Source organism: Marmota flaviventris, chromosome 16, assembly GCF_047511675.1.
Source record: "Marmota flaviventris isolate mMarFla1 chromosome 16, mMarFla1.hap1, whole genome shotgun sequence".
Classification (NCBI taxonomy): domain Eukaryota; kingdom Metazoa; phylum Chordata; class Mammalia; order Rodentia; family Sciuridae; genus Marmota; species Marmota flaviventris.
In genome coordinates, this window is record NC_092513.1 from 38,378,850 (window position 1) to 38,403,176 (window position 24,327).

Consider the following 24,327-nt stretch of genomic DNA (forward strand, 5'->3'; position numbering starts at 1 on the left):
AAATAGCCCACATAGTGTAGCTTACATTTTATAACCAGGGAGATTGTAGTTCAAGTTCATTTCTCCCACCTACCTCCTTGGACTTGAATGAGGTATGTAACTTATCTAAATTCTTGATCTCTTCATCGATGAACAGAAGAAAATAATATTGCTTCATCAGATTGTCAGCAAAATGCGGCATGGAAAGTGTTTAGCTTTGTCTCATGGCTGGTGCTTATTTTTAGTGCTCAAAAATGTTAGTGTTAGAAACATACATACACAGTCAAATACATGGGAAAGAATGAACACTTTTACTTATAAATGAAATAGACATGTCATTTTATAGAGATTGTTTCTTTGGAGGAGGATTCTATAAAGCTTCATCTAAAAGACTATAGCTAGTGAAGATATTGCAAATATTTACCACCTCTATGGGCTGTCATTGAAAATGGCAATAGCCTTACTTCTGTGTTCCCCCAAGGTCAACTGAAATGAGGACATCACACTGTTCTCATTGAGACACAAAATGTGTTTTTGCATTTCCCTTTTAAGATCAATGATTGTGACTATAATCCCGCCCAGTAGAGTCCTCAGAGCCCCAGGACTGCAAGTAAGCACTTTGGTGGAATTTCATGGACAACTTTGCCTTGCTTCTGCAACCTTCAGTTGATTGGGACATGCCAGGATTACAATCACTGAGGCATATCGGACTGAGTGGATTTTATGATGAGTACAGTTTGAATGCTATAGTGAGAACATCAATCACTCTTCGCATGAGACTCCAATTTTCAGAAATGGAAGGTAGAAAATGAGGTTATTATGAGGATGAAGGAGACCTGTTTTTATTTTTTAATAGGAGAAACTCCTGCTGGATTCAAGGAAGAACTTTAATACATGAATACTTAGATATTATTTACATTGGAAGATGTGGAATCTGTTTGAAGGGTGCATTTGAAATATATTTGCATCAGTCTTAGTGACATAGGATCTATTTAAAATGGATTAACTAGTTTTCTGATTTTCATTTTTTTTCAATGTTTTGTCATAATAGTAGAACACATTAACATTATAACAGGCTTCTTTCAGGTTTATTTCTATTTGTTACATGAAATCATCCCAAATGATTATTTTATTTTAGCTTTTACATTTTTAGAAGTTTATTATATAATTTTTTTGGTGTGTGTGTGTGTGATACTGGGGATTGAACTCCTGGGTCTCTACCACTGAGCTACACAACTAGCCCTTTTTTATTTATTTTAAGACAAGGTCTCACTAAATTGCTGAGGCTGGCTTTGAACTTGTGATCCTCCTCCCCAGGCTCCCAAGCCACTGGGATTACAGGCATGCACCAACACAACCAACTTATTCATAATTTTTAAACACCTTTTCAATCTATTTATCAGAGAAACTTTAAGAATATTAGCACTAATATGGTATAATATTTTTTTGCATATCCGGAACAACAAGATGTGTAACTCTGTATATAACTACTGACTATTTCCTCTACCTGCTATAACTTTAGAGGTGAATACAGGCCTCTACTTCAACTACCCATGTCTACGTCAGAGCTGTGCTAATGTAAACATCCCAGCACCATGTGTCAACAAAACAATCTCACACATTGAAGAGGTGGAGTCAAAAATACAGGGGCGTATGAAACAGGTAAGTGACTTGTTTCTAATGTTAATATTTGTGTAAATGCCACAGAGTGAAGGTCTGCTACTTAGAGACCATAGGAAATTATTTTGATTTTTGTTTTGATAATTGGTATAATTTTTAGACTTTTGGTCAGATGTATAATTTGCTAGTCTAGACATGATAGTGTCTTTAATAAGATAAATGACCTATTATTAAATAGATTTTTTCCCTTACCTGTTTGTTCTTTATCCTGAGGGCAATCATGCTAAGTAGTAATTTCCATAAGCCAACTTGACTAGTAAATTAAATAGTATTTACATCATTTTTGGGACACTAAACTGATTATATGATTAGAGGAGGAAGTTGGTATATAAAAGGACAGTGTGTTCTTTCTAATGAGTTATTTTCTTCTAAAGAAATACTTAGTAGGTCTATTGAAAGAAAATGAAAGGATTCTTTTTTCCTCTTTAACCTGTTAAAGTTTGTGGTTCTGAAGGAAATTCAATCCTGAAATCACTGTCACTTTCCATTATTTTCAAAGGATGACTTGGAAATGATTTGTAAAAAACAAAAACTTGGCCTACTTTTTATAAATCTTGCATTTCCAAGCAACTAATGCAGAATTAGACTGCCCAACCAGAAAGATAAGTTTGACAGAGACCTGTGCTATTTCTTCCCCTTCACTACCATTACTGGGTCTGGTGCAGAGAACATTCTGATGGGCCGCTCACAGTTCTTGGCTGAGGATGTCATCTCGTTTAAGAGGTATTAGTACCACCATTAAGATCACAGGCTTTAGAGAGACAGGTTCTGTGACCTTAAATGGGAAAGGAGAGATAATTACAGTGTATTAGAATAAAGGCATGTGATGTGTCCTCAATATATATTAGTTATGTTTTTTTCTATATCATTTAGTATCATTCTAGGTACACATTATATTATTTCTATTGCTTTTATATTTCTCCAAATCAGAATACTTCAGAAAACGTTTTGCAGGTCATAGGACTGATGATGTTCGGGACCTTGAAGAGGAAACAAAGAAAAGAAAATTCATATTTATTGATGTGTACTTCATATGTGTTCTCATTAACAGTTATCCATGTTGTTAAAATAGATTCATAGGTGTTTTAATAAATAATTTTAAGGCCTACTATTTATCAAAATCCTAATATAAATCCAAAATCATGCTTTACCATGTTGTTTCTCTTAGATATAATGAATTCATCAATGAATATTCTGGATACAGAAATAGTACTTTAAAATAATCCAGCAACTTGTCCAAGGTCCCAAGGCAGCACTGGCACCAAAGACAGGCTATTGTCAAAGATCATGTTTTTCTCTTGAGTCTCACCTTTATCTCTGAATTATTGGTCAGCAGCTAAACATTGTGGCTAGTGGGCAGCTAAAATTACCTTAGATGAGGCTCGGGAGGCTGGGTAGGAGAATCACGGGTTCAGAACCAGCTTCAACAACTTAGTGAGACCCTGTCTCAAAATTAGAAAATAAATAAAAAGAGCTGGGGATGTGGGTCAGTGGTTAAGCACCCCTGGGTTCAATCCCTGGTACAAAATAACAACAACAAAAAGAGATCACCTTAGATGAAACAACTTATGAGATATTTTATTGCATATCTTCAGGAAAACTGGGGGAAAAAAGCCTTTCTTGTGTAAATATATTGCAAGCCAACTGAATAAACAAAAAGCTTGAAGAAGACAAACACCAGAGTGAGAAAAAGATTTACCATACTCAATTTGTACTGGGAATGTATCCAGAGGCACTTAATTACTGAGTCACATCTTCAGCCTTTTTTTCCCCCCCCACAGGGCCAAGTACTGAGCTCAGGGCTTGCACATGCTAGGCAAGCGCTCAGCCACTAAGCTAAATCCTCAACCCCTACCCAGATATTTTTATATTTTTATTTGGAGACATGGTCTCACTAAGTTGCTTAGGGCCTCCTTAAGTTTCTGAGACTGCCTTTGAACTCACAATCCTTCAGCCTCAGCCTCCTGAGCCACTGGGATTACAGGAACATGCCACCCTGCCCATCACATACAGATGTTTATGAAAATATTTAATATGATATTTTTCTTTAGATCATAATTCAGTATCAGTTACCATAAGAATAAAACCCACTATCTGGTAAGAAAGTTACCTTTGTAAGAAATATTTAAAATGAATATTTTTCTTGCAAAAACGTACTAAATTTTTATGAAATGAAAATGTGTCTGGGTACATTTTAGTAGTTACAGAATGCTTGAGTGAAATGCAGAAAAGAGATATTTCTTCTCAACTTTCTAGCCAATAAAGTGTCAACTCATTGTACCCTTGAGAGGAAATGGAACACTTTCCTGTTTGTTTGGGTACATAACTATGCATTGCCTACAGTTCTGATCTCTGTTTTGTACAAATCCAGTGATGGGGAATGGACAGGGCTACCTTTTCACTGGTCCCAGAGGAGCTATGTGTACAGAGGGTAAAACAAGACAGAGGAACACAAAGCTTAGTGATTACTATCTGGAGCCTTCAATCCAGACTGCATTGTAATTCCTGAGATGAATTAGTTGGACAAACAAAAATTTATTTTGAGTAGAGATTATCTGCATTCCTCTGGATTTTAAAGTTAGTTGTCAACACAAGCAACTGGATTAATTATCTTCTTAAATTTCCCAAATCTCATGTTCAGTGACTTCAGTTGTTGGAAAAGCCTGCTACAATGATGAGGACAGGGTAATCCACAAGAGTCCAGCAAAGAGCAAACGAGAGGAGGATGTTTGTTGGTAAATTTTTATTTAAGCCCCTCTTGCTGAGGTCCACAGAGCTGAAAACAGCTGAAATGAAGTGTTGACATTTTATCTTTGCTCAGTTCCATACTTCCTCCATAGAAGCTGGATTTTTCTCGGTGATTGGGAGTGCATTTCTGTGGCACTAGGGTGAAGTCTAGATCCCAGAAAATGAGGGGGAGGTCCTCCCAAGGCCAGCAGTTTTCTTTAGAAAATTTCACTTTTTTCTAAATTGTCAACTATGTTTCACAACCACTCATCATATGATCCCAATTATATGAAATGTCCAAAATAGGTGAATCTATAAAGATAGAAAACAATTGTGGTTTTGTAAGGCTGATAGAAACTGCTGGTGGTTATTGGAGTTTCTTTTGGGAATCACGCTTGATTGTTTGTTTTTCTTCTTCTTTTTTTAATATTTATTTTTTAGTTATAGGAGGACACAATATCTTTATTTTGCATTTATGTGGTGCTGAGGATCGAACCCAGTGCCCTATGCATGCTAGGCAAGCACTCCACCACTGAGCCACAACCCCAGCTCCTGTTTTTCTTCTTTTAAAAATTTTTATTTGTTATTTTTTAGTTATACATGACAGTAGAATGTATTTTGACATACTTTAGGTACATGGAGTATAACTACCCATTCTTTTGTTTCTACATGAATGCTTGAAATTTTTGTGAGAGCAGGACTTATTAGTGGAAATCTATTCATAAAGAAAAACAAGAAGTCAACAAAAAATCAAGTGTTTAAATAAGAATTAAAATACGCAAACCTAGGGGCAAAACTCATCAGTTGACATTCTTTTGCATATAGGAAAGTCTGTTTTACACCCTTTTTTTTGTTGTTGTTCAATTATTTATAGATGGTGGTAGAATGCATTTTGACACGTCATACATTCCATAACTTCCCCTTCTTCTGGTTGTACATGTTGTAGAATCACACCGGTTGTGTAATCATATATGTGCATAGGGTAATAATGTCTGATTCATTCTACTATCCTTCCTACCCGAATATTCCCTCCCCTCATTCATTTCCCTCTGCCTAATCCAATGTACCTCAATTTTGTGAATAAGCGTCTGCCTATCACAGAAAACATTTGGCCTTTGATTTTTTGGGATCAGCTTATTTCGCTTAACATGATATTCTCCAGCTCCATCCATTTGCCCGAAAATGCCACAATTTCATTCTTTAAGGCTGAGTAATAGTCCATTGTGTATCTATTTTAACCAGGGTATTCTTTCTCTTTCATTAGATGAAGTTCTCTAAGCAATTGTAATGCTGGCAAGTGCTTACAGTATGAAATGCACTAAATGAGTGAATGATCAAAAATTTTTTGATTAAGCATTACAGTTCACTTGTCCATTAGATTATGATGATTTCCACTGTAGTTGGAATGAACACAGCAGAGCTCATGACTGGCAGTGAGGCATGTACCAGAAACTTGTCTTTCCACTCCCACCAGTTTACTTGCAATTTGATCTTGAAAGACAAACTCCTCAGGGTAGTTCTATGAATGTTTTCTCTATATTTTATTTCTACAAATCATCAGAAAATATTGCAAAATGATGGAATTGCAAATTGCAATTGCCTGGATAACTTTCCATACAAGAAAAAGATTTTGTTTTATTTTTTCTTGCACATTATTTTTCTAGACTGCCTAGGCTATAGATAGTCTTATTTAATTTGGTAAGAGCTCTACCTAATCAGAATATTTCTCTTCATTTAATCAGTACAAGTCCTGAGGATGTTACCATGATTCAAAAGAACAATATAGAAAGTATTTAGAAGACATTCTTAAAAATATTAAGAATGTGTTTTAGAGGTGACAGCATTATCATCAATAACAATGATAATAAAGTTAATATTTTTCAAATATTCTATATCATAGACTGTATTAAACACTTACTATGCATGATTTCATGAATCCCTATCAAAACCTTGGGAAGTAGAAACTGTGGTTATCACCAGTTATAAAGGAGAAAAATAACTTCAGAGGTTGGCTTCCCCTGAGCTCCACAAGGTCAGGTGTGGAACTAACATCTAGGCTAAGCATGTCTGGCCCCTAAACACACCCTCTTCACCACTGTGCAGTGACAAGTCTCCCTGACAGTGTGTCATCCATGTGGACCCAAGACATGAACGCTGAAATACTTCTAATTCTAGTTGAAAAATGTGGCTCTGTTTACAATCTCACATCTGTTTTAACTCTGAAACCTCATATTCAATCATCCATCTCTCTACTAAGTCTTTGGTACTTTGAGTTCTCTCATCCTGTTAATGTTATATTTTATTTGAAATTTAAGGACACTTCAAACCCTGACATAGCTGCTGTTTCCTGTTCTATTCTTTCCGTCTTTCCTTTGCTTTTCTGCTTAATTCATTACTCACTTAAAACACTCAGTAACTGGTTTGTTTGGTCCTTTATTTCTTTATCCTACCATTCCTCTACTCTGACAAAAGGCCAGCTGAAAATCTTTTTGATCTGCTGTCTCCACTCCTACACTGGGGCTGCTGAGCAGTGCTGGAGGACATTGCACAATAATCCAAATGTGTCACAATCTATTATACAATAACGGAGATCAACCTCAATGGTGCCTTTACTAGTGCTCAGAAGTTACTCTGTTGTCAACCAGAACTTTCTCTGACATTCCATGCTGGCCACTCCTATCATTCTGTTCTTTGTTAAAACACCAAGTTCTCCACCTCACTACACATTCATTTGTGTCTTCCCAAAGAAAATAGGAGTGATAATTTAAAAAAAATGCCCCAAACTGTTGTTATCCTACCTGTGAACATCCTTGAATTCCACAAATATTATTCCTGTTGCCTTGCAGGGGAAGATTCCCCACACCCCCCAGCCTAGGGCTACTCCCTAACTGCATTCCATCTTTTGCTTTTACAAAGATCTTTCTCCATTGATTGTGTCTGCCCACCATTCTACCTTCAAAATCTACTTTCTTTTTTACTTTATTAATTTCTTTTTTAAATTAAATCATTTATTCTAATTTGTTATACACGATGGCAGGGTGCAATTCATTTCATATTACACATATAGAGCACAATATTTTAAGTCACTAATTGTACACAAAGTATTTTCATGCCATTTGTGTCTTCATACATGTACTTAGGGTAATGATGTCTAACTCATTCCACCATCTTTCCTACCCCCATACTCCCTCCCTTCCCCTGCCCACCCCTTGGCATTATCTAAAGTTCCTCCCTTCTTCCCATGCTTCCCCCCACCCCATCACCATATGAATCAGCATCCTCATATCAAAGAAAACATTCGGCCTTTGGTTTTTTGGGATTGACTTGCTTCACTTAGCATTATATTCTCCAACTCTATTAATTTACCTGCAAATGCCATGATTTTATTCTCTTTTAATGCTGAGTAATGTTCCATTGTGTATATATACCAAAGTTTCCCCATTCATTCATTTACTGAAGGGCATCTAGGTTGGTTCTACAATTTAGCTATTGTGAATTATGCTGCTATAAACATTGATGTGGCTGTGTCCCTGTAGTATGCTGTGTTTTAAGTCCTTTGGGTATAAACAAAGGAGTGGGTTAGCTGGGTCAAATGGTGGTTCCATTCCCAGCTTTCCATGGAATCGCCATACTGCTTTCCAGATTGGCTGCACCAATTTGCAATGTATGAGTGTGCCTTTTCCCCCACATCCTCACCTACACTTATTGTTGTTTGTATTCTTGATAGCTGCCATTCTGACTGAAGTGAGATGAAATCTTACAATAGTTTTGATTTGCGTTTCTCTAATTGTTAGATATGTTGAGCATTTTTTTCACGTTTTTTGATTGATTATATATCCTCTTCTGAGAAGTCTGTACAGTTTCTTGGCCCATTTATTGATTGGGTTGGTTTTTTTTTTGATATTAAGCTTTTTGTTACTCATCTTTTAAAAATATTTTTTTTAGTTGTAGATGGACACAATACCTTTATTTTTTATTTATTTATTTTTATGTGGTGCTGAAAATCTAACCCAGTGACTCACACATGCGAGGTAAGCAATCTGCCACTGAGCCACAACCCCAGCCCCTACTTTACTCATTTCTGTCCACGTTTAAAATACAAATGTTTCATCCATTTTTGAGAACATTTTTTTTAAAAATTCTATACTTTTCATAAATGTATTCCTTTATTCCTTTTTCTTCCTATTTAAAACTTGCCTAACTATAGTATCTCTAATTCCTCACCTCCCAGTAATTCATTTTATCTATTATAATATGAATTTTATCCCCACTATTCAAATGAAAATTTTTTCATAAAATTAACCATTTACCTTGTTTTTTCTATTAACACTTGCTACCTACATGCACACACACACACACACTCCAAAACTTTGTGACTAGAACAACAAGCATTTATTGGGTTACCATTCAGTTCAGCCCTGAACTTAGCTGAACAAATTTTATGATTTTTTTTTTGTGTGTCTGAAACAAAGTTATTAAGAAACATCTCAGAAGAATGGGAGAAAGGACAGAGGAGCAGGACAGGGGGAGTGTCCCAGGGAAAACAGTCTCTGATGTCTTCTGCAAGTGGGGGCTTCAGAGGAGACTCCTGATGTCCAGGTGGATGCAGAAGTGCCCTCGGCTAAAACCTGGGCAGGGGAACCTGAGGCAGTTGGCACGTGTTGCACCTGCAGCTGTTCAGAGGTCACATGAATGACCGATGCCCACTCAAGGTGTCAGGATCCACAGAGGACAGATTCTCTGGCTATTTATTTTTCAGTTGTAGTTGGACACAATACCTTTTATTTTATTTATTTATTTTTATGTGGTGCTGAGGATCAAACCCAGGACCTGCACATGCTAGGCGAGCGCTCTACCGCTGAGCCATAACCCCAGCTCATCTTTACAACTTACACTTGTAGTTATATGACTTCAATTTGAGAAGTATTCAAATTACCTCTTTAAAATTTTTACTATCCCCTTTCCTTTTGAAACTTGCATTCTGTGTGTGTTGGTGTTTTTGATGGTATCTTAGGCTCTATTTACTTATTTTCTTCATTCAATCTATCTTCAAGATCAATGATTCATCCTTCTCCCTGCTCAAATTTTCTACCAAAGCCCAGTAGTGAGTACCACATTTCAGTTCTTTTAATTTTTCTGTTCCAAAATTTCTTTTTGGCCCCTCTTATGCCCTCTAATTTTTATCTTCTATGGATAACTTTGCTTTGTTGAAATGTAGTTCTCTTATAGTCCTTCAGTTCTTTGTCCATGGTTTTCTCTAATTTGTTGAAAAGACTTAAAACAATAGATTTAAATTCTTTGTTTAGTAAGGCCAAGGCTTCGTCTTCCTCAGGGATGGTCTCTTTTAATTTATTTTTTCTTGTGAATAGGCCATATGTTCCTCTTTCTTTTTATGCTGTTATTTTTCTCCCATCTGGAGGTTGTACCGTTGGGTCTTCCTGACAAGATATTGTGTATCTCCCTTGCCACAGTGAATAATTCATATTCAGTGTCATGACTATAATGTACCAAGTTCCAGGAGGTACTATGGATAATGATGAATTATGTGTGGATTCTTTACATCCAGGTCTTTCAATCTAATGTGAGAAAGACAGCAGGTACACACAGACAACCGCAACACACATACTAATGATTACAGAAGTGGTCAGTAAAATGTCACATGAAATTTTAAGGGTAAAAGTTATCCTGAGTTTAGGAGGGCAACAATGTCATTGTGGAAAGAGGTAAGGATTAAATTGCGTTAAGAGAGAAATTGCATGAATGAGGGCCCGGAGGGAGGAAAGTTAGCCAGTGGTAGGGAAGAGTATATGGAGGGACATGAAGCTTAAGAAAGTGTATTATCTTATAAAAGGTTTTTTAATGTCTTGCCACAGACTGTGAATTAATCACCATTGCAAGATAATTTTAGGGGACAGTTTGAAACTTATTACTGGGAATAATATATTTAGAAAGAGAAGGTATATGTCCTGTTTCGAAGATGAGTGAGAGGATACACTTATTATTTTAAAAATTTATTTATTTAATCTTGCTGGTGCATTATAATTACACATAATATTGAGATTTGTTGTTATATATTAGCATTTCAATATCAGGTACCTAAAAATTTGGCTCTTTTACAAAATCGCTGCTGAAGTAATATTTTGAATATATTTTCCTAAAGTGTTTCTCCATGCCAAATTCATCTCTATTTCTAAAACTTTGGTTGAGTTTGCTTTTATCTTTATACAACACATCATTTTCTGATGTACTATTAATAAAATATTAATTAAGCATTGAGGACTTTAAATTTTTTATGTATTTATATCACAATTCATTGAAATGCCTCTTAACAGTTTGCTCCTGACACATGTGGTTCCTGATTTCAAGTGGTTTTGATCACTATCATGTAAATCACCTGCTGTAGATTTCTTCATTGTGCAGGACCCTGTATTGTCAGTTTCCAAAACCAAGAGATAATATTTTCTGGATTATTAATTAATTTTGAACCTATTAATATTCTCTCTGAATATTCTTTCTCTTCTCTGCAAAATGCATGTTTATTTTTTGCCCATGTTCTTTCGGGTTTACACATATCTTCTTATTGACTTCTAGGTACAAATCAGCATCGTCAGGAAATTAAATGTATTAGAAATAATTTTATCTCCCTGGCTTTTCTTTTTACTCTATATCTTTTAATAAAAGGATTATTAATTTTAATGTACTTAAACTTAGTTTATCATTTTACCTTTAAGTGTTTTTTGTCTTAAGAAATCTTCTTTACTACAGAGTCATACAAAATGTTTACTTCATATTTTCTAAAATTTTAGTTTTCCATTTGAGATTTAATTGCTTAAGTGTGAAATTGACTTTTCATGTAAAAAAAAAGTTTGAAAAAAAATGTTTTACTTTTTTCTCCACATGGAATTTATTGCAAATCTGGTCATTTCTTAGAAACTAGCTATCCACATATATCATATGTCAAGTATTCAAATAGATTTCGTCTATGTACCTCTTTTACCCACTACCCGGTTTTATCTTTTTATTTCAATAGGTTATTTCACTCCCTTACATGCTTAAAAATATGCTTTGAGATCTGGCATGGAAGATTTTTTTTCTTTTAGTTATTTTCAGTATTGTTGATACATAGTTCTTACACATATTTTAGAATAACTTATTATATATGTGAAAATATTCACTGGGATTGTCAATAAAATTGTATTCACCCATTTTTTTTGTTATGTAGAGGAATATAGTCTCTTTTAGAGTTTCTTAGACTCCATTGTATCTATTATACTATTAGCACAAGAAAATTCCAGCAGAATAGCAAACACCAAAACCTGTTTTGAGAAGACTGAGCGGGAGATATTAGGAAAGATAGGCAAATTACTGAATAGATAATGTTAAATTATTTATTTATTTAAAAAAAATTTTATTATGAGTTGTTCAAAACATTACATAGCTCTTGACATGTCATATTTCATACATTATGTTAAATTATTTATTCTGCAACACATTAATATATCTGTGCATGTGTGTATGTAATTGTGTACATGTACACACACGTGCACATCCATAGATCAATTAGCCATATAAAGTTTCTTTTGCATTTAGTTTTCTGTTAACTTCTATTTATATATCTTTTTCATTTTTCTCATCTTTTGCATTTCCATATTTTTAGAAACATTGATAATAATCTTTTATTTGCGATGTTAATTGCAAACTTTATTTTATTTTATTCACTTTTACTAGTCCTTTAACTATAATCATTTTGAAGACAGAAAAATTTTAATACAGAAAAAAATGGATTTTATTGAAAATCTGGTTACACAAATCATAGAATCATACAAATGTTAGCACTTTTGAATTGTTTAAAAAAATCTCAAGATTATTAAAATTTGTATAATTTTTACATTTTGTATTTAGCTCTTTAGACCACTGAAAGGTTGCCTATTGAGTGAGGCAAATATGATACTTAGTTTTTTCCACATGAAATTAAAATTATCTGTGTACATTGAATTTTCCATCTCCATTGATTTGAAATGTAAATTTATAACAAACTAGATTCTCTTATATATGTAGATTTTTTTCATCCCATGATGTTCTGTTGAAATCATCACTTATTTTAAACTAGTCCATATTTGAATAATGATGGTCTTGTAATAAGTTTCATTTTTGTATTTTGGATACTATAAAGAATAAAGACATATGCTTTGAATTTACTTATTATGATACTAACTTTTGTTCATTCCAGTATTTCTGTTACATCTGAAGTAAATTTTCTCATTTTTAAAAATGTTTTCTTACATATTTATTTTTTCTTTAATTTTTTTGCTTTTTTATTTGTTCTAATTAGTTATATCTGAAAGTAGTACATTTTGACACATTGTACACAAATGGAGCATAACTTCTCATTCCTCTGGTTGTACATAGTTTTTTTTTTTTTCATTTTTTATACTACAATCTTTCTTTAGGTACTTGTATAATTTTCATTGTCCTTTAAATTTGTAAGTGACAGATTGGACTGACTATTGGTTTCAAGCATGTGTTTCTGGGCTTTTATGTTTATTTGGTTGGTTTTTAGCATTTCTTGGAGTATACTTATATCAAAGTTTCGTATCACCTAAATAGAACATTTTACTGGGGTTCTTTGAAATAAGAGATAGTATATTGAGGAAAGCAATTTGCAGTGGTCTATTTCTGAATTAATTGCATTTATTTATTTAATTGCATTTATTTATTTATTTACACACACCTACCTGTGTGCCCACTGTGAGAATCTAGCCTAGTTCTGTAGGTTTTTCTTTACTTCTCTCTAGAACCATCACTTCCATGCTTGCCCAACCTTTCCATTTTAGACAAATCTCCCACGTGGTTAGAGGTCTTATATGTGGCAACAACTAGAAGGCACATTTTCAGCCCTGCATTCTGGATTCTTTGGATGCAAAGCAACAGGACTCATTCATCTCAAACACTTCATTTCTTCAATTGTTTACTTTGACTACCATCTACTTACTCTTGATACTGGGAGTTGTAGGTCAGAAGCTGGATTCTGGAGGTCCCAACAAATCAGGTCCCACCGCCCAATCCAAAAACTAAGCAGAAGAAGTAATGGTGAAAATCAGGAAAGGACCTTTAATAAGTGTTGTGACAGCAGGAAGACCAGAGGATCTGCATCCTTATCCCTGACTTTGAGCGGCTGACAATGAGGTTTTATAGAAAGGGGGATGTAAGCAAGGATTGAGCTTTCCATGGCTGGGGAGGTTTGCAAAAAGCAGGTGATCTTGGTCAGGCATAGTGGTGGTGATATATCATTATCTCAGGATTAGTCAGGCAGTGCCTTTTTGGTACTGAGAAAGTTACTGTGGCCTAATAGGTAGTTTAGAATCATCCCAGAATGTTTATGGATTAAAACATTTGTTCTGGAATCCAAGAGACTCAGAATAAAGGAGACAGATGCAAAATTGAGGCAGTTTTAATCTTTCTTTTAAATACCCATTGAGCATTTACAGGTAAATGTGAAGAATTTTAAGTCTTTATTACTTTTTTTTTGCAAGCTGATTTCCTTAGGAGCTACACAGATCCTTGGCCCTATTCTGAAACAGTTTTCATCTGTGTGTTGTGAAGTGAATTTGTTTTGGTCTGTTTTCATTATCAATCTAATCTGACTGCTTTGTATTTCTGAAAATTCTCCTAAAATATATATACACTGAGTATTTATTTTGTTGTTGGTGGTGTGTGCGTGCATGTGTGTGTGTGTGTGTGTGTATGTGTGTGTGTGTATGTTTGTGTGTAACCAGATTTTGGTAGGCTATAGGAACTGAGAACAATTAATTATGTATAACTAATTAATAAAAATCATTTATAAAATATGTACCATTCTGATTTTTATAGCTCTATGTTTTTTTTAATGTATGACTTTTACAGTCCACATTATTGTTAAGATATATCTGTAGAATATGAGCCCTGCCAAGGAATTTGAAGTCCAGAAGAGGCATAATATTATGGAAAATTAAATATATATGTGAAACTTGTGTATAATTTTATATTTACCATTATTTGGTAGTAAATTAAGATTCAATAGATTTCATGCATTTCTTATTGGGTGGAAAGTCTTTGGGGGAATAAGCAGCATTTGAATTGGCCTTTGATGAATGGGTAATATTTAGAAACACAGAAGTGAAAAGTGAAAAAAATTAGGTGTGAGTAATCATAGAAAGATTGGAGTTGGTTTGGGAATCAACAGAGCATAGTTTTACCAAACTATAGCAGGTATGTGAAGTAGAGAACCGACTAATTTGTCAGTGAGTTCAAGTTTAAGTGAAGTTTACCAATTGTTTTTTGAGATGTTTAAAATTTGATTTTTATTGAGATCTTTTATTTTGACAGGTTGAAACTTCTTTTGCAGAATGGTAAGAAACTTTCATGCTTCTTTTATTGTTTTTTGTTCATATTGAAATTTTGATAATCTGTGGTTGACTAAGTTTACTTCAAAAAGAGTAGGAAATTGAAAGTAGGATTTTTCACTTTAAAAATTAAAATACACTTTTAAAAAATATAAAGATGAAGAGTTTACTGGAAATGACAGCATAAGAGTCTCTAAGACTCCATTCCTACAGAAAAACAATGAGAAAATTGTCAATAAATAAATAAATACATTAGAATTGTCATTTGTGATAATCTGGACTCCACTAAAAAAAATTAGGATAACCAAGGAAAATCTTATTAAACCTGATGCATTGTACTAGGAGAGCACCATGGTGTTTTTAAAATGCCTGCTCGCAGTGATACTATCCCTGTATCAGGGTAGTCAGGAAGACGGCATCTCATACTTGTGGTAGAAATTACTAGTGCCAGAGGGAACATGAGGGACCTTATTTCCAGATAGCTCTTTTGAGTGCCTTGACCTGCCTGACAAGTCCCTAAAAGACCAGCACAAAGGCTTGCTTTTGTTTTTCCTCAAGCGGAGCAATCACAGGGCTGGGCTAGTTTTCAGGCAGTGTTTTCTGAAAGCATTTAAAGTCACAAACTTGCCACAACAGCCTGGGGCAATGGATAAAAACTGGAATGAGCAGTAGAGAGATCAAAATACCTAGGACAGGGCTGGGGCTACAACTCAGTGGTAGAGCACTTGCCTTGCACCTATGAGGCACTGAGTTCGATCCTCAGCACCACATACAAATTAAAAAACAAAACAAAAAAAAAAAACCCAAATGCCTGGGATATAAGAAATTAGAAAGGGAGATAGAGGGGATAGAGGTCTCAAAGCTTCCAATAGACTGGCAAGTCCAGAAAGACACAGATATGATGAGGACTGGAAATATGCTCAGAAAATACTGAGGAATTCCCCAATTTTCTACCTCCAACTAATATTAGTAGATTGGCACAGGCTGGAACTGGAGCCAGAGGCAGGGTTGTAACAGCCTGGGTAAGCACTAAAAGAGCACCTCAACATAGAGCAGTCTGCTAAGATTGGGAGAACTTTTTATTTTATTTTTTGCTTTTTTTGTTTTTAGGCATACAAAGTAACTCAGACAAAACAGTAGCTCATCAGTTAGCAAAGAAAACAGATTTCGTTAGTCACTCATGACAAAGAATAAAGACATTTCAAAAGTCTATAGAAGAGTCATTAAACAAACAGCAGCTCAGAACAAACAGGGAAAACAAATTTAATAAGGGAAGGTTAATCTAATTTTGATTTCACATTAAAATATGAGAAATGTCCAGTTTTCTATAACAAATATAGCAGCAAAATAGAAAGTCTGAAATTAGAAATTATGTGAAATTTTTCATAGAAACTATGAGAAAAAAGTTTGTAACAAGAAAAATAAGAAAAAGGAGAAGGAGAAGAAGAAAACCGACTAATATAAACTGTAAACTATACCCAAGGAAGCCCAGAGAATTTGGACTTACTAGACAAAGACTTACTATCCTTAGAAAAGAGGGTACTCAATGAGATAAAGGAAACTATAGACAATGAACTAAATGAAACCAGGGAATGATGTCTGAACAAATAGAGAATATCAATGAAGAGAGAAATTATAAAAATTAAACAAATTCTGGAACTAAAAGTAAAATAACTGAAACTGTAAACTTTACTAAAGGGGTTCAACAGCAGATTTGAGCAAGCAGAAGAAAGAAATAAGTAAACTTGGTAGGTCCATAGAGATTATCCAGTCTGAAATGGAAGACGAGAGCATGAAGAAAATGAAATATATCCAATAAACCAAAGGGAATTTGTTATGCTCGAGTTTGGGACCCCCAAAAGACCACCAGAGACATAGATCGATGTAAGCAGCAAAGAGGTGTTTATTGCGAGCTAGCTCAGTCCTCCGCACACACAGCACACAGAGGCCCTGAGCCCAGGGTTTGCAGCAGTTTTATACACTCTTTGGGGAAGGCAGGGACTTCACATACATCATAGCATCTCTAAGCAAATCATCACACACTGCGGGAAAATCATAAAACAACTCTAAAACATGACTAGCACATTCACTGGCAGGAACAAGTTGGGTAAGGATGATTGGTTAGTACAAGAGGGGGATTCGTTTGAACTGATTGGTTTAAGCCACAAGGGGAGTACATGCTGAACTACATGGTTTCCCAACATGTTATCAACCACCATAAACTACTGGGAGGGTCATCTGGCATCCCAGGTATTTTCCCTGTCGCCTGCTGATTGGAGGTTGCTATGGGTTCCAACCTAGCCTGACTGAGTCAGGGACACCTAGTGCAGCAGATCTCTCCTGTTATTTTATTTATTTATTATATATTTGATCATTTTAATTTTTAAATTTTTTATTATTGGTTGTTCAAAACAGTACAAAGCTCTTGACATATCATATTTCATACATTTGATTTAAGTGGGTTATGAACTCCCATGAGAGAGAGAAAAAGATTAACATTAAACAGGGTCGAGAGGTGGGAGGGAAAGGGAGAGAGAAGGGAAATTGCATGGAAATGGAAGGAGACCCTCATTGTTATACAAAATTACATATAAGAAGATATGAGGGGAAAGGGAAAAAAAAACAAGGGAGAGAAATGAATTACAGTAGATGGGGTAGAGAGAGAAGATGGGAGGGGAGGGGAGGGGGGATAGTAGAGGATAGGAAAGGCAGCAGAATACAGCAGTCACTAGTATGGCAATCTGCAATTTCCTGTTATTTGTAGATAACAACTCAGCAGGATGGGTATGTGCCTAGGAGTGCTCTTTGGGTCTTTCCAAGGACAAGGGTCATGCCCCCTTCCTTGGACAGGCTTGATCTGAGGTAGAGGCTGGTTTCTCAAAGTATTACAAGAAATGAACAAATATTCCCACACGAGGATTCCAAGAATAAAAGAAGAAAGAATATTTCAAGAAAACTGGCTGGAACAAAAAGAATGAAATTATGGCATTTGCCAGTAAGTGGGTGGAATTGGAGACAATCACAATAAGTGAAATAAGCCAATCCCCCCCAAACCAAAGGCCAAATGTTCTCTCTGATAGGCAGATGCTGACTCACAATAGGTGGTGGTGGAAGGTGGATAATAGGGAGGAGGAGAGGTTCACTGGATTGGACAGGGTAGAGTAAGGGAAGGGAGGTGGGTGGGAATGGGAAAGACAGTAGAACGAATCAGACATACCTTCCTATGTTCATGTACGCATGCACAACCAATGTAACTCCACCTCTGTACAACCACAAAAATGGGAAGTTATACTCCATTTGTGAATTATATGTCAAAATACATTCTACTGTCATGTATAGCAAAAAAGAACATTAAACTTAACTTCAAATAAGATAAAGTCTACACCAATACACATTTTAGTCAGTGTATTAAAAGCCTGGGACAAAGAGGATCTTAAAGGCAAGAAGAAATAAGTGACTTTTCATGTACAAGAGATCTTCAGTCAGATTCACAGTTAATTTGTCACCAGAAACTGTGAAAGTCGGAAGGTAAGGATGACATATTTAAAGTGCTGGAAGGAGAAAACAAAGACAAAAACACAAACCATTCATCCCAGTATCCTACAATCTGTAAATTAGTCTTCAAAACTGAAGAAAAAAACTAAGATATTTCCAGATAAATAAAAACTTGGGATTGTATCACTAATAGACCTGTCCTATAAGAAATATTCAAAGTAATCTTTCAGACTGAAAACATAAAGAAATAAAGAAAAAAACAACAACAATGTAAGGAGAAAAGATCTGATTCTGCTGCTGCTTGATAAGGCCATTGTCTCAAGAGATAGCTTGAAGTAAGAACTTTATTCAGTGGCCAAACAATGGAGAAGCTTGCTCCAAAACAGTTTTTCAATGCCACTGAATAGAAATAATGAGGAAGAGAGATAAGCTAATGTGTTTTCCTGGAAAAGGCAAAGATTTTGCAGGAACTTGAATGCCACCTCTTTGCACTCCTCTTACAGTCTGGTGTTTCAGGTCCTGGTAGCTGGTAGCTGGAAGGTGTTTTTTTTTAGATCAAAGGCTAAAGCTCCAAAGGAGACAGGAACATTGTGAAGACAGAGATGCCAAGTTTTTTCTTTTTGTTCCAGTTACCTTATTGGATATCTGCCAGCTCAAGTGAAGAATCCGTGTTTTCAGCAAAAGTGGCCCCAGAGATCTTATAAAGTAACATAGGCAACCATTATTGGCATAACTACTCAGCAGAGTGACTAGTGAGAAACTAATAATGTATTGCCCAGCTATATAATCTCCAAAGTTAGTGATTTTTTAAAGTCAACTATGCAAGTGAAACTAGAGGGTTTATTCAGTCTTTTTTTCCCCTCAGTAACAATAATTACAAAGATAAATATAAAATTTAGTGTAATGGTACTTTTGTCTTGAAACTTCTTTATTTCCCCATATGATTTGAAAGACAAATAAATAAAACCCATGATTATAAATCTGTGTTATGGACACAGGATATATAATTGTGTGATTTCTGAGAATGGGGAGGGCAGAGCTGTTAAGGAGTGGAGTTTTTTACAGTATTGAAATCACATTGATTTTAATTCAAACTTAAGCTTTATAAACTTAAAATGTCAATTGTTATCCCCAAAGTAAACACTAAGAAAGATTCTTTAAAAATATGCAGAAAAATAAAGGATACTAAATCAACAGACTAGAAAAAAAAAAAAAACAAAAACGAATAATGACCAAAGAAGGCAGTTATGGAGAAGCTGAGGAAGGAAAGACATAAGTAATGTAGAAAAATGTAGCAAAAAGACAGAAATAAATCCTTCCTTCAGAGTAGTTACTTTACTACTACTAAAATGGACTGAAATCTCTGATTAGAAGATAGGTGCGGTAGAATGGTTAAGCATATATGATCCTACTGCCGGCTATCTGTAAACATAAAGAGACTCACTTGGATTCCAAAGACACAAGTTATTTAGAAGTGCAGAGGTTGGGAGGTGGGAGATAAAGAATATTTCATGCAAAATAGTAACCAAAAGAGAACTAGAGTGGCTATACTAAAATCACAAACAAATGACTTTAAATAAAAATCTGTTCCCTGAGACAAACAAGATTTGAGATATTGGTTAAGGATATTCTATCAAGAAGATATAATACAATAAACCTATACACATACTTAACTGTAACTTTGAAATATGTGAAATATTAACAGAAATGAAGCAATAAATAGACATTTCTATGAGAAGAGCTTGAGAATATAATTCCTCTCTTTTCAAAAATGGATAAAAGAACTAAACACAAGATTGATAAGCAAATAGACTTAAGTAGCACAAAAAATTATCATATGCAAAGGGAAGAGTCTTTAGGATAGATCATATTAGACTACAGAACAAATTTTAATAAAATAAAAAAATCAAACTCATAAAAAGTTTCTTTGTGACAGAATGAAGTTAGAGGTTAATAACAGAGGGAAACCTAGAAAATTCATTTATATATGGAATTAAACAAACATTCTTTAAAAAGAACCCCAATGGATCAAAGCAGTAATTCACAGCAGTAATAATGGGAAATAAGAAAATATTTTGAGATGAATGTACCAAAATTTATGGGATAAGCAAAATTAGTACTTAGAAATTTACATTAGACTAAAATTTACATTAAATAAGGAGACCACAAATCTCCTAAGCTAACTTTAAAAAAATAGTAAAGGCATAAACTAAAACCAAAGCTAGAAAATGAAAGGGAGTTTTTAAAAAATTATGAATGAAGCAGAGAATAAAAAAAATACAAAAATTTTCATTAAAACATTAGTTGTTTTTTTGAAAACATCAACTAAATTCATAAACTTTTAGCTAGACTGACAGAAAAAGAAGACTCAAATGAATAGCATTTTAGTCTGGATGTGCTGGTGGTACACACCTGTAATCCCAGCTAACTGGGAGGCTAAAACAGGAGGATCATAAGTTTTAGGCCAACTTCAGCAACTTAGTAAGACCATGTATCAAATAAAATAAAATCAAGTAAAATAATAATAATACTTCTTTTAAAAAATTAGACTAATTAACAACATATCCTATCGAAATGAAAAGGATTGTGAGAGGATACTATAATATATACAATTGCATATCACTTAATAACCAACATAAAATGGACTAATTCCTAGAAGCACATATATTACTATAACTGACTCAGGAAGAAATAGAAAAATCTGAACTAATCTATAAGAAGTAGAGATTGAACCAATAATCAAAATCCTCCCAACCAAGAAAAGCCAGAACCAAATGGCTTCACTGATAAATTCTACTAAATACTGAAAGAATTTATAGTGATTGTTTTTAAATTCTTCCAAAAAATAGAATTCTTCCTAATTCATTTTATAAGGCCAGTATTAACCTGATTCCAAAGCTAGATAAAGGCATCACAAGAAAATTGTAGAGCAGTCTCTTTGAATATAGATGCCAAAATCCTCAACAAAATACTAGCCAACTAGTAGTAAATCCAGCAGCCTATTAATAGAATATATATCATGACCAAATTGGATTTATCTTAGGAACATAAAGATGGTTCTGTATACAATACGTATGTTAATAAAATGAAAGGGATATCTGCCTGAATATCTCAATTGATGGGAAATACACATGGCAAAGAACAACCTTTTCATTTTATAATGAAAACACTCCAAAAATCTAGGATTGTAAAGAAAATTCCTAAACACAATGAAAGCTGTCTGTGAAATCCCCTCAGCTCACACTGTACTTATGGTGAAAACTGAAAGTTTCAACCTAAGATCAGGAGCAAAATAAGGATGCCTGCTCTCCACTTATATTCAACAGTGGAATCCTGTACATTGCTGGTGTGCATATAACATGACTCAGATACTGAGAAAAACAGTTTGTTCTTCAGGAAGTGAAATACAAAATTACCATTTGTAATTTCACCCTGAGGTATACATCCCCAAAGTGTTCAAAACAGGCATTCAGAGAAAAACTTATTCATAACATCAGTATTCACAATAGCTAAAAGGTGGAAACAATCCCAAATTGATCTATGCATTCATTACTAAAGGAACTATGTTTTATCTATAAAATAAAATATTATTGCAAAAGGTCACCTTTATATAATGCTGTTTATGTAAAATATCCACAAAGACAGAAAGCAGATAAGTCACTATTAAGGACTACTGAGAGGGGGAAAGGGAGAGACTGCTTAATCAGATGGTTGATTTTAAATCATGTGACTTACCTCAATACAAAACAATTGAAGAATGAACATAAAATTAGAACAGAACATTAAAAGACAACACTTGAAGATAGACCTAATTGTGTATAATAATTTACCAGATCATGCAACTAGCATTAGAATCCAATTGACTTACTAATTGGTGGTGGGATACTTATTTTTCTATGTTTTAAAGCAAACAAACAAGAAAAAAGATCCCATTTTTTTTTCAACAAAAACATTTTGAAAAGAAAATCAAAACCAAAGAAAGAAAACATAACGAGTATTTTCCTGGTCTCCCAAAAGAATGGGATCTCTTAAATGAACTGTGAAACAACAAGAGTATGTGAAGAAGAATATGCAACCATCAGAAATATTAAATGACATTAAAATGTACTGGAAACAGTATCATGTTAACTAAAGTATGGTACAAGTTTTTATGTCTCTAATTTTATAGAAATTAAAATATCACTAGACTTACAGTCTTATGTTATTTCTGAAGAGAATAAATAAATATGTACTATTTTATATGATTTTTATGATTCTTGATATACTTTCTTAAATTAACTTGTAATAATTCTTTATTAAAAGATTAATAATTTAATAAAAACTAAAGGAAACTTCCTGCTTTGTTGATAATAATATTTTTCTTAACTTTTATCAGTGAGAAAATATCTTTTCAAAAATAAATGAAGGCTAGTTTAGGATCCTAGAATTGGATCAGAGAAATACTGATAATGAGAAATATTTAATTATTCAACACATAGTAGCTTAGAAAGATACTTTGGAAATAACATTTTTCTAACAGCTTATTATCTTTAAATCTGAAATGGTATTTTTGCTCCTTCTAATTTATACTGCTTTCCCAGAAATGGCTGACTTTGAAATTAGAGAAATATCTCATGCAAATTGTTTTGAATCAACGCCCCTTTTCTAATAGCAATATTCTTGAAGAACGACCAATTTCTTGCAACAAATTTTATTCCATTTATCAGTAAGTATAAATCCTACCACCTATTAGAATTTTCCTACATTAGTTCCTTATAGTAAGATTACCAGAAGTTTTACCAGAAAATAGTTTATAGTAAGTTTTACCAGAAACATTTAAAAAATTCTGTGTAAGAGTAGCATAGCACCTAAAATTTGTTTTACTAACCACAACTACATTTCTCCTTTACTGATCAATTGCTTCTTTCCTATTATGTAGGAGAAAAACTTGTCCCACAAAGGACCTAAAAGAAGATTTGAGTATTGAAGGACCAGTGGAAGAGGTCAAACCAGAAGAAGAGAGAGGTGAAATTGTTCTTCATACTTAGATAAATGGAATTATATTTAGAGCTCACTGACTTTTCATTTAATATATTTCTAATTTTCACAGTATTCATGTTTATGAGTTCTATAATTCTTATGAGCACTGAGCAGAGAAATCAGCCCTCCATTTCATTCAATGAGGCATTCATTCGACGAATATTTATTAACACTATTATGTACCAGATACTGCTCTAGGTGCTGAGTGTATCATGATGTCTGCCCAACTTTCAAAAAGATAACTGCAGTAAAGGGGTTGTTCAGTAGAACACTTATTATAATTGAAGTGCTCTTCATCTGTTCTGTCCAATAGAGTAGCTATTAACCATATACAGCTGGTGAGCCTTTGAAATGGGGCTAGATGGAACTGAGGAACTTAATTCCTAAGTTTAATCTTGTTAAGTTACATTTAAATGTGAACAGTTCCCTGTGGTTCATGAGCACCATATTGGACATTGCAGCCCTAGTCTGTATTTCAGTTGTGATTACTAAACATTTTACATTTTATAAAACATACCATATTTTATATGCTGGTCTAAAATTTGGGTTAACATTACTTTGACTATATTCTCAAGATTACATGAAATACTTCCTATTCACCCACCACAAAAATTTGTAAGAAAAAGTTAATGAAGGAAAAGTGATAAACTCAACTCACTTTTCCTTTAAAGAGGAAGAGTATTTTGTTCTTCAAAGCTCTCATCATGATGGGACTCTGTTTTGACTGTTTTTCTTTTCACTATTTGCATCTACAATGAAGTTGACAACCTTGTTTATTTCCCAAGTTTTCAAATGACAAATGCAGAAAGAAAAGATTAACATATTAATGGTCATGGCTATAGCTAAATTATCCACATTTATGTTTATTATAAATATGTACATTTGAGTCTAAAACACACAAGAGTGGAAGGATGAGGGAGATTTATTGTAACTAAATGTTTATGTTAAAAATTGCAGGTGATTGTTTACTTAGCCAGTATGAAACAGTAAATGTATTTGTAGGAAAAAATATTAGATGTTTAATATAATGAATTAGATGCACCCC

General features: G+C 34.1%; 1 protein-coding gene across 1 annotated transcript in view; it reads left to right on the plus strand.

Annotated features, from left to right (window-relative positions):
- Positions 1-611: 611 nt before the first annotated feature.
- Ccdc178 (coiled-coil domain containing 178) overlaps positions 612-24,327 on the plus strand; it is a 366,395-nt gene continuing 342,679 nt past the window's right edge. Inside the window, exons 1-4 of the mRNA XM_027935639.2 lie at positions 612-780; positions 1,502-1,641; positions 14,752-14,774; positions 23,182-23,267. Coding sequence (XP_027791440.2) covers positions 612-780; positions 1,502-1,641; positions 14,752-14,774; positions 23,182-23,267 — 418 coding nt within the window. The remainder of the gene's footprint in view (positions 781-1,501; positions 1,642-14,751; positions 14,775-23,181; positions 23,268-24,327) is intronic.